This window comes from Chiloscyllium plagiosum, chromosome 5 (genome assembly GCF_004010195.1).
Source record: "Chiloscyllium plagiosum isolate BGI_BamShark_2017 chromosome 5, ASM401019v2, whole genome shotgun sequence".
Taxonomy (NCBI): Eukaryota; Metazoa; Chordata; class Chondrichthyes; order Orectolobiformes; family Hemiscylliidae; genus Chiloscyllium; species Chiloscyllium plagiosum.
In genome coordinates, this window is record NC_057714.1 from 26,967,318 (window position 1) to 26,979,584 (window position 12,267).

At 40.0% G+C, this 12,267-nt stretch overlaps 1 protein-coding gene across 1 annotated transcript; it reads right to left on the reverse strand.

Annotated features, from left to right (window-relative positions):
• Positions 1 to 3,176: 3,176 nt before the first annotated feature.
• Positions 3,177 to 3,680, reverse strand: LOC122550240 (fer3-like protein). The gene has a single exon (XM_043690996.1). It carries the CDS (start codon positions 3,678 to 3,680, stop codon positions 3,177 to 3,179), a length of 504 nt encoding a protein of 167 aa, XP_043546931.1.
• Positions 3,681 to 12,267: the final 8,587 nt, after the last annotated feature.

Sequence of the window (12,267 nt, forward strand, 5' to 3'; positions counted from 1 at the left end):
TAACCCATAATACTGAGAGTATCTAGGTGTAATAGTGATGGATGTTAATGATCTGCAGTTACTAATCCAAGGGTGTGCAGTGACTCTGGTACTTGGTAAGGTCCAAATTCTGTGAACTGAAAAGATCTGAACAGGGCCATGAGTTGGATGGTTTCTGTGCTGTGCATCTCTATGATTTTGTGACCTCACAAACCTTGTTTTGAGGAAGGGTCACTCGACCTGAAACTTTAACTTTGATTTCTCTCCACAGATGCTGCCAGACCTGCTGAGCTTTTCCAGCAATTCTCTTTTTGTTTCATGAGAACCTTAATTTATCAATTGTTGTAAAAATGCATCGGGTTCGCTCCCTGCCTCCAGGCAAGTCATTGGTGTGACTGTCTCCCAGCATATGTTTGATTGCAACCTGTTTATAGATTATGGATATAGGTAATAAAGTTTTGACTTGAGTGGAAACCCCTTTCCAGGTAGTGTGAGGACTGATGTCAAAGATAGAAGTGCCGTCCTTGTGCTGTAGGAGGTGCTCTTGTGTTAAGCTTACATTTGGTACCAGGCCCTCGCACTTTATATCCGAAATTCGACTCTGAGGGTAGCTCATAGTACAAGCGTAAATGCAATCTGTGAATTCTCACTCTATTTGGACGAGTGTGCAATTGAAAATAACATTTCCTTAGTTACTGATGCCGAGTGGGTTTCGGTAAGGTATGGTTGTCACGTCCTGTCACACAGGAATATGCTTGCTTTAATCCTCGGTCTAAGTTTCCAATTGGGCAATCATCAACATGGTTCACCTTACAAATCCTGGCCGAACCTCAGAATTAGAAAATGTAATTCAATGTAATTGCTCAAACTTATAATCAATGTTGCTGCAGAACGTTCATTTCTGAACTCAATCACACGCTAGCAATAAATATGTGAGCACCGCCATATCTAGGTAATAGGTGGCATTGTCCCGTTTACACTTACAGCCGGGCGTCGAAAGAGTAATAAACTAAATTCTCGCATTTGGGACTGATATCGGTCTGTTTTTACTCCTTTAACAGGGAAGGCCCGCCAAGAGATTCGAAAACCTGTTTGTTTTTTTGGTGGCTTGGTGAACCAGAGCCATGCTTACTGAGGCGAGAGAAGGATTGTTCCAAACTTGAAGCTAAGGAGGTTAGCAACACAAGCAGCCCACCTCTCCCCACACATACGTATACGCACACACATAGATATATAAATACAGTCAAATGTGCATGTGCACATGCACACACACATGACACGAACACATACATACACAGTTAAAAATCACACAACACCAGGTTAGAGTCTAACAGGTTTATTTGAAAGCACTGGCTTTCGGAGCAATGTTCCTTCATCAGGTGGTGAAGGAATAGCGCTCTGAAAGCTAGTGCTTCCGAATAAACCTGTTGGACTCTAACCTGGTGTGTGATTTTTAACTTTGTCCACCCCAGTCCAACACCAGCATCTCCAAATCGTGACGTACATACACATACTTGCAAACATGAACACACACACACACACACACGTACCTAACTTACTGGACATTGGGTAGTGGTTAGGAACACTCACATGGAACTTTTCCTATTCACGCCTATCCATGAAAAGGGTTGAACTATTAGCAACGATGGGGAAAATAATGTACTACGGCGCATTGTTGTGAATCGTTGGGTGATCGTAGAAAACAGCCGACAGAAAACAGTAACAGAAATCCAACTGTTTGGTGCCAGTTGGATGGAATTCCAAAGTAGTTGAAAGCGAATGAAATGGTGCATTTGCCTGGCATTTCTGGGATGGCCTACATCCCCTAGGATTCACCATAGCGGTCGTTACGGGAAAAGAAAATCGCTGTTGGGCAAAGGAGGCATTAGTGCAGCAGACGTTTTAGGGAGAAATAAATCGCAGCACCCCACATTTTGTTCAAGGCGCAGAATGGTTCGATATTCCAAGTGTGATCGTCAGGGACAGAGAGAGAATGGGAGGGGAAGTTCACCATGACAAAACACCCCAGGGAATTTCAGAAGTTATCAGCACATCCTGAAACAAATGGCGATTGCAGTGCACACAAAACTGGTCGAGTGCACCAGCGTGACTTATGGTTTGAGTTGTTTTATTTACTTCATCGCTTACAAACAGGTGTCAACGTTTATTTCTGTTACAAGTTATTTCAATAAGAATGCCCCTCAACGGCTGCTAATTCCATGTACAAGCAGCAACCAGTACAAGACACACATCAAGTTCTGTTGGAGGAAGACAAGGCTGTGCAGGCGAAGATTTAGTGGAACCCTCTTTGAGGATATCCATCTGTAACCAGGTCTAACTGAAATACGTTTTAAAGGTTAATGCCAAAATAATTAAACTTGCGATTCGTTTAACTTTTCCTGTGAAGCTTAAGCCCTCCCACCAGCAGGTATAACTGGCCAGAATCAACAGTTATCAAAAGCCAATTAGTCCCCGTGTGAACCACCAACAAAAGGAGAGCCGCTGTTTCTAAGGCACCCGGCCCGCAATGTTTGAGGACAATGACTGGATAAGTGGCATGCACATTTTCTAACATTGCGTTTCGCTCTTTCTCTCCCTCTATCACAACATTTGTACTTCTCAATGATTCTTTACAACAGAACTTCCGAGTCGAACATCAAAATGTTCATCGCCTTCCCAAGCCCGGTCCTGTTACAATAAATAGAATTCTCGCTGTAACTTGAGTTAACCTTGATGCACTTACGGTGTTTGCTGGTCAAAGCTGAACGGATATATACATTAGAATCTATCGCCTTTGCAAACTTCATACAATGCCGCGAAACGTACCTCGTGCAAATATGAATAGTTTAGACTCTCTGAGGTTTGAATTGTGACATGTGAAATATTCTTGTGTGAAACATTCGTTCCGCGAATGTTGATATGAAATCTCCCATATCCAAAGTATAATGTCGGGCACAATTTTAAACATATTTCAAATCATAAAGTGGCTAGGATTTTTCTGGCATGGTCAAAGCATTATGCGTGAAGTCTGAAATCGTCCACTGCAAACCACATCCACCAAGTGAATTCTTGAGTACCGAAGCATTCTCGCTACCTCTGTAGAGTTGAGTTAGAATTACCGCATCTTTCTAAGAAACTCGAACATGATGAAAATTCCCTTGCATGCTGGGACAAAGTATTTGTGATTACATCTAAAACTATTCTGGAATTGGAGATTTCCCTTTATTATTCAGAAGTTCGGTCATAAACGAGATATAGACAATCGCAAGTCGCAGGGTTTCAATCCTCGACAGGCGTTTCTCATATGCAAAGGTGGGCACTTTTTTCCTTAACTGATCAAACGCTTCATTGAGGCTGAACATCCTTTTCCTCTCCCTGACATTGGCAGCCTGACGCTGAGCATGGGTGATCACACGTTTCCTTTGGGGTCTGACCATCAGGGAATCGAGAGATCCCAATTTATCGGATCTTCCCTGGTCTCCAAAGCCATTCACCTGCTCCCCGTGGTCTCCAAACGGAATGGACTCATCGGAAAACTCCCGCATTCCTGCAAAACCGCACAGTCTGTTGCACAGATCCGCGCTGTGCAGCTCGGTCTGGTCGGATTCTGGGAAGGCCAGGCCAAAATCTGAATCTGTAACCAAGTCCAGAACGGGAGAGTCCAGGACGGAGGAGTGCACGAAGTTTGCTGGAAATGCCATTGTCTGAGTCGCTTCAAAGAGTAACGCTCAGGAGTGTGTCCGGCAGAACAGGTGGCGACATGTCACAGACCCGGTTGCTGTTGTTGCCTGTTGTGTGAGGACATCAATATTTATAACGGCAACGCTAATGGGATTAAAAAGGGAAAATAGAGACGATAAAAGAAGACAGCTGAGTTTAACGTTGATGAGTGCAGACAACCGACACTTTCAGGCGCGTGGATACCTCTAGGAGCACTTTAAAAATGATAACATCCTTGCAAACCCATCAACTTTAGATCCTTCTTGGCGGTAGTGCCAGATTTTACCTGCTGTGTCCTCTTCAATCTTCTTAGCATACTTGGAAACGCAATTATTTCATGTTTTCCACAGGAGTCAGTTTGTTTCGCTTTCTGGTTGGACTGTTCTGGTAAACTCTGCTGAAATCTCCAGGCCGCTTAACAAGTGCATGTATAGTCTAATGATGTTGAGGAGACAGGACCTGCACACAAAGGGTCACCGTGAACTGTTGACGTTGTAACCGAGTGCAATGGAAACTGAATAATGGGATCTCCATTATACTAACGAAGCAGTGAAAGGGTTGTATATAACATTCCCTTCAGGCAGCTTTCTTCAGCAAACGAATCTCTCCAAGTAGCAGCCAAAATTTAAAAAAAAATCTTTATACATTAAGTTTTATCTTTGGTACACAACCAGGGAGTCGGAACTTTTAATGCAGTTTGTGGTAGAAATTTCTATCGTTTTTAAAAGTTCCTTAAGTCGTTGATTCAATTGTTTGAGAAATAATTGAAATAAATGTTGTACAACATTGTTACCGATTATGTGGTTCGAGCCGTTTGACATTTTATCCCCATTGTTTGAAATTACATTTTAATGCTTCCGTCCTGTTTTAACTGCTTCTCAATTGTCGAAAGTATTTAGATGCGAGTAGCACTTCCATGTACAATACTTGCAAATCAAAGTTGGTTTATTTAGACCAAGTTGTGTGTCTGACTCAGGTGAGCTATTTACAAGGGTAAGTATGATTCCAAGCGTGGTTAACTTCCCCTTTGACCTTTCCATTGCTACCACTGGGACTTTACCACTTCAGACGAGCTCTGCCCAAGATCATTCAGTTGTTGCTAGGAGGGATTGTTACCTTACTTCACACATTTACGGCCGCTTGGCTGCTATTGGACTGTTTTCACACACGAATTAAAATGAGGTTTTTCTTTTTAAATGTTGTTTACGTTGTTAGGTTGTGTTTAAACTTCCGTTCAGTCAGTTTCTCGGCTGCAATTTAAACTGTCAGATTTTTGGGTGACACCAGATTTTTGTGTCCTAAACTCACGTTGGTCATTTTCCATTGCTACGAGATGTTTGCGGGTCAATGGTTATATCCAGAGTAAATCTTCTTTGAGGTCCCTTTGTATGATACAGTTTGCCCTATTATTTACGGCATATACTTAGACGATGGTTGGGAACTCAAGGCTCCATATTGGCTTTGACAAATGTATCTGTCTACGTGCACCAAATAAGATCAAGATTAATTGCCAAATATTTGAAAGGAAGTATATTTTTCATAGGATCTACATTGGACATTAAAAAGCAATAACCATAAGCATTTGCTTATTAGCTCAAATTTATGTTAGAAATCCACCACATCACACTTCTTTTTAAAATGGTAAATATTGCACTCAAATACAGACACCAATAATATATTTACAATTTACAGAGACAGCATAACAGTTAACACTTTCAAGCAAACTGCTCATGCCAATAGAAATGTTTACAATTGATAACTGCTCTTTCTTACAGCAATTTTTATAAGGAAGAAGAGCTCATACCCGAAACGTCGATTCTTCTGCTCCTTCGATGCTGCCTGACCTGCTGCGCTTTTCCAGCAACACATTTTCAGCAATTTTTATAAACCTTGTACTTTATTGTCTAGAAAAGTATAGATATTGAAAAGATTTTATTAAAATGTTGATTATGGTGAAAAATCTTGGGATGTTAGATTTTTGATAGGCAGTGTATGTAAAACTATGGCGTCACAGTGGGTCAGATCTGTCATGATCTTACTAAGTGGTACACAGTATTGACTGAAGCCATGCTCTTATGTTATGTATCTGCTATTTATGTTCAACATGGGGCAATTATCTCCGTAAGAATTAGATAGCAATCAGAAATGTTCTACTTCACAGGGAGTACTCAGTTTAACGAACAGGTTACAATCTCACACAATGAGTGTGCATTTGCTGTTCATGTTTAAGAGAGTGCTTCGTTAGTTCTTAACACTCATTATTAGGACTAGTTTCAGGTTTGTACAACTTGAAATGAGGCTGCTATTTTTGTGCTTTTTACACTAGCTGATTGTGTGCCAAATTGTAGCTGATTCTCTAAAAAAATTTCCTCCTTCATTCTAATTCCAGCTGGTATTTTGGTAACATTTAAACTTTCCAAGATCTGGCCTACACCTAGATTTTTGACCTCTAAATCATCGTAATCTCCTAGAACCTGTTGGATTGTTTGATCTCTATAACATTTTTTTTAACAGCTACACTCAGATTACCCAAGTAATTATACTTTATACATGAATTGGAACATGATTATGCAGTCACAGGGACCATATTCCCAACTTCATCTGGCAAATGCATTTGCAGCACAGTCACTGACACAACATTGAATGAAAATGTGATTCCATTTCTTTCTCAGTACAGGAAAAAAAATGTTTTGCTCAATTTGGTTCAAAATAAGATCACATGTAACATTAACTTCCAATGTCATCAGTTGATATAAAATGTTTGTCAATAAGCTTTTTTCCAAGTCTAGAGTTATGACAGTTTATGTTGTGCACCATTTAATTTCCTCTGAGCTGCACTTGACCACATTAGTAATACAGTTCCATGTTCAAAGCCAGGCAGTGTATGTTCTCTTTATCATATGCCATTCAATAGGTCACTGGTATCCATGTTCTTTTTCTACATTATAGGAACTGCCATGATCCTGTCCAAAGAAGAATAAATGACAGGCAATTGAAACAAATAGCCACAGAAGTCAACTGTTTAATTGAGAGACATTTAGACTCAGTTCAAGTTGTTCATTTCCCCCAGTTTACAGCAATCAATTTCAATTGATGCCTTTAAGCACATTTGAGAAATTTTGCTTCAAGAATTTTGATTCCTTCTAAAAGACAGCACCAGTCTTGTGTTCCTCTACAAGAATCTGAATGCTGTTATCTTTGATGCTCTGAAACAACACAACAGTTTTTGTTTTAGTTGTTCATGTTTTCCAACTAGCTATCCAAATATATTTCTTCCCACAAATTCCAATAGTTCAGCACACATTAGTAAATAACTTCGCAGTTGGAAAGTATAGGTTATCTGAAACAGCTGTGCATTCTGCACAGGCCTTACTGATCTGGAGAGGAGGAAATTAAAAACCTTTTTTTAAAAACTGTGGACTTCAAAATGGTAAAAGATACTGCTTTAACTCTACGCACTGTGGAAATAGATGTTGCTATTTTCTTTTACAAAGGATTACCCGAACTTGTGTGTTATATCTACAAAGTGACCTTATTGAAAGAGTGCGGGAAGATATTAGACACCTTGGCTCCGCGAGTGTGTGTCCAGGGCAGTTTGCCCAGTGACAGACTTCTGATTGGTTATTCAACTAGAACCCATTTCAGTATGCTCAGGACTGCTCAGGATAGTAACAACTTCCGATCGGTTCCTGCACAAATGGTTGCAGTTTTGTTTTTGAACGCTACAGGGAAATTACGCAGCCTGTGACGGAGAAACCATTTCCTTGGAGTAGAGAAGTAAAAGAAAATTTTAAGCAGCTAACTTTCAATCTCTGCAAATTTCCTTTAGAAAAAAAAACCACCTTCGGGGACACCGAAAAGACAAATCCTCAACGATGAATGAAAAGCTGAAAATCAGTGTGTCTACAACCTTGGGTCTTTCTCAAAGAAACAAAAGGGAACTGAAGGAAAATATCTTATCAAAACCAGTAATTCAGACTGGTATCAGAACTAGGCTTCATTGAGGTTTTGTTTTTTCCCCATCCATAGGTGTCTTGTCTGTGTGCGTCTGTTTTTTTTTTAAGGGACAAAGTTACATTGTGTTTTTTTTTCATTATTGATTATATACTATCTGTTTGGAATAAACAATCTCTTGTTAAATGAAGAAGCCTGGTGTTTGTTGTAATATGAGTTCACCAGTCGGGTAAACTAGGCACTTTTGATAGTTTGATCAAGTCTTTTTATATTTGTGATGATTCAGCATTAGTGGGTCTTGCCTTTCAGCGTATTACCCTAGTGAGTTATGATAGTTGCTCTTTAAATTCATCTGTCATTTCTACCTGCGATGTTTAGAAGCAAATTATGTTTGCCAGTGGTGGATGTAGCGACAAAAGCAGAACATCTTGGAAGTACTTAACAAGCCAGAAAAGAGAAGCAGAGTAAATATTTTTGATGCTGATCTTTATTGAGAATTGCAAAACGTTAGAGATGCAGCTGGTTTTAAATGACAAAAAAAAGGGGAGGAGGAAAGGACAAAAGGAAAGGTCTATGTAGAGTGGAAGGCAGGAGGATTCAATGTCAAAGGGATGATAGAACAAATATAACTGAAATGGTATAATTAAATGAAGAAGGTAAAAGATGGGACTCTTTAGGAAGTTAATGTAAATAGCAGAATCTTTACCAACAGCTGACATACGTAAAAGTAAATGAGAGCAGAGGTTATGATCTGAAATAATTAAACTCAGTGCTGAGTTCAGAAGTTGCAAAGTATCTAATCCAAATATGAAGACAGGGGTAGGATATTGAGGACAAAGAGATCTAAGTGGGAGTGGAGAGGAGAATTTATGTAACAAATGATTAGAATCTCAAGGCTACAGCTTATGGACTGAATAGGGGCGTTCTGTCAACCAATTACACAATGTGCATTTTGTCTTTCTGTGATGAGGAGATCACATTATGAGCAGTGAATACAACAAAATAAATTAAAAAAAAAGTAAATTGTTGTCTTCCCTGAATGGAGCATTTGGTGCCCTGGGCAGTAGGGAAAAAGGAAGTAAAGGAACAGATGTTGCATCTCATGTGTTTGCATGGAAAATGCATTTGAAAGAGAGTTTGCTGGGAATGATTACGGAGTGGATCAGGATGACGCAGTAAATAAGGTCCTTTGGAATGCTGAAAGAGATAGAAGATATGATGGCAGCACTGAGCTGGAGATAGTGGAAATGGTAGAGAACAGTTGGTTGATGCTTATCAAGCTAAGAGGTAAGGACATAAGGATCCCTATCATATTTCTGGGAAGGAGGAACCTTATCACATTCGGGAGAGGAGAGCAAGACTGAACATGAATACAGGAAATGGAATGGACATGACCAAGGGTTCTGTTAATGACCGTGGAGGAAAATAATCAATTCATAATAAAGGATAACATATTGGAAGTGGTAGTAAAGAAAGTGTTTTCATCACGGAGAAATTAAGGGAGTGAAATAAGGTCCTTACAGAATGTAGGATGGGAGGAAGTGTAGTTAACATCACTGTTGGAGTTAGTGAATAAAGTGAATAATGCTCAATATCTGATCCCAAAAATAGTAACAGGGAATTTGAGGAAGAGTCTGAGATTGACTGTGTGAAAGTGAGGGTTGAAAAGTGCGGTGCTGGAAAAGCCCAGCAGGTCAGGCAGCATCCAAGGAGCAGGAGAATCAACATTTTGGGCATAAACCCTTCATCAGGAATGGAAAAGGGTAAAAATTGGAAACAACGTTGAAGACATTTTCTAGTTCAGGGTAAAAGCAGGAAACATCCCAATGCAGTCACTGATTACCAGATAATGAAGTGAGGGAGGAAATGAGTAGAACTGGAACCAAGAATATTCTACATATCTCATAAAGAGAAAAAAGGCTTAACTAAGACCCATATCAGCTCCAACAGCAACTTTTATTTGGGAGAAATGGGTAAAATCAAAAGACAAGTTATTCAGTGGAAGATCAAGTCCAGTTGGAGGTGAGTGTTGGATAGAGGCTAGTTGATCCACCATTAAAGGAAGGTGTGGAGAGCCATCACACAATCCTGGTGGAGATTGGAGATGTAGAGAGGTTAGATTATAGTCATAAGGAGCATGGCTAGTATACAGGAGACTTCAGCAGAGTGAGACAAAGGCTGAGTGAATGTAATGTTTGAATTTATTTGAAATGAGAATTTGGTTCAGGTTTCGGAGGAGTGGGGTTAGTGTTGGTGTAAAGCTACTTTAACTAATGTTTACTATAAGAAATAAACACTCCAAAGTGAGAGGTGAGTGGGAGAGAATAAAAGATGTGGATCAAGAGACTTATGTGCAGTGAGACCAGTATTAAAATGATGTCACGAACCTCATTGTGACACAACTGCAGGGAAATCTGACTGGTGAGTATGACTAATAAATATTTGTGGTCTTTAAAGTTAAACTAAGGTCCTCAGTTTGTGCTTAGATTTCCAGTGATATTGTTTTCTCTTAAAAATAGCTTACTTTTAAGATTGATACTGACTTTTAAAAAATTAAACAAAATATAATTACAGTAAACCCTGAAGAACGGGAGTTGAGAGTAATTAATTTATATACTAAGCCAAATGCAATAGTGATGGCAGGGTAGATGATGTGTTGCTGCTGCAACATGGAATGTAGTAGTGTTAGGGGACAGTATAATTAAGGGTATAGATACCATCCTCTGCAGCATGACTGGGCATCCAAAACGCTGTATTGCTTGCCTGATGCCAGTGTTAAAGACATCCCCTTGGGCTGGAGAAGAACTTGGAGTGAGAGGAGAAAGATCCAGTTGTTGTCATTCACATGTATACCAACAACACTGGCAGAACCAAGAAGGAACTTCTCTTGAAAGACTTTGAACCGTTAGGAGGCAAGTTGGAAAGCAGGACCTCCAAGGTAACATCTCTGGATTACTAAGTAAGCCATTGGCAAACTGGCATAGAGTAAATAAAGTTAGGGAATCAAATCCGTGGTTCAACGATGAGTATGTGTGAAATATATATCAGGTCATTGGTCACTGGTTACAGTGTTGGAAGGGAGCTGTTCCTTTGGTTTCACTTGAACCACACTGGGATAGAGAGAAAGTGTGTGTGTGTGTGTGTGTGTGTGTGTGTGTGTGTGTGTGTGTGTGTGTGTGTGAAGAATTACAGGGTTGCTATTTGAATAACAATCCCTAGTGTGGGACAGGACAGGACATATTGTGCAAACATGGATTAAAAAATATTAAACAATATCAAGGGGGAGGAAAATGTTAAAGGCAAATTTAATGGCTCTTTAATTGGATGTGCATCGTATTCAGAATGGCACAATGTTATGGACCAGGCCAGACCTCCTCAAAACATTTTAAGCAGGTAGCCCAGGTCCTAACTCTTCTGGTTGTTTTAAGCAGATCTTCCAGGAGTGATGCAGCTAGTCAAGCCACTTGGCTTCAAGTAAAACAGAATTTATTTAAACACCACCAAATGAAACGCAAACAAAAGAAAACAGAATTTAGAATAACAGCGATTAGAAAACCCAGATGACACTGTTGTAACTTAATTAGATTAGATTAGATTACATTGCAGTGTGGAAACAGGCCCTTCAGCCCAACAAGTCCACACCGACCCGCAACCCACCATACCCCTACGTTTACCCCTTACCTAACACTACAGGCAATTTAGCATGGCCAATTCACCTGACCTGCACATCTTTGGACTGTGGGAGGAAACCGAAGCACCCGGAGGAAACCCACGCAGACACGGGGAGAACATGCAAACTCCACACAGTCAGTCACCTGAGGCGGGAATTGAACCCGGGTCTCTAGCGCTATGAGGCAGCAGTGCTAACCACTGTGCCACCGTGCCGTCATGATGCAATATTCCCATAAACATGCCTTGGCAACAAAGATAAATTCAAACCCAAGTTCTTACAGGAGAGATATTGGAGAGAGACGCTCAAACAGGGATCATTTACTAAAGTATGGAACCTCTTTTCACTCTAGCTACTTCTCTGTCCCCAGCAGTTTCTAACTACTAAAACCAAACCAAACTAGAAAAATCCCTGAACTGGGAGAACTGGTCACTCCCTTTTCATTGTATAACTGCTTAAAAAGAAACCTAAAAGCCTTTTCTCTGATTGTTGCCATGGGCAGTATCTTTTAACCATTAGCAAAGACTCCAAAGCCCAGACAAATCGGAAACTCTATCTTTTACAAGCTCTCTTAAAGGAAAAACAAGAACAACATAACCTTGTTAAAGGAGCAGCATCATCCTAACAAGAATAGGTTAGTGCGTATGATCTTCTAACACTATGAAGACATAGTTACAGGAAAATAAAAGCTGAGTGTTAAATATTTAGTGGTATGTGACTTTTCATAACGACAGACAGGAAGGAAAGGAAGGTAGGATAACATTGTTAGTACAGGATAGAATAAGTATGATAGCAAGAAATTATCTTGAATTGAAAGATGTAGAGTCTAAATTGGTAGAGATAGGAAATAAAAATAGAAAGAAGTCCCTGGTAGGAGTAGTCTGTAAGCCCCATAAAAGTAGCTATACCATAGGACAGAGAATAAATCAGGAGATAATGATTGC

What these genes read in the sequence shown, in the direction of transcription:
- LOC122550240 (XM_043690996.1), bottom strand. Translation starts at nt 3,680, where the DNA reads ATGGCATTTCCAGCAAACTTCGTGCACTCCTCCGTCCTGGACTCTCCC.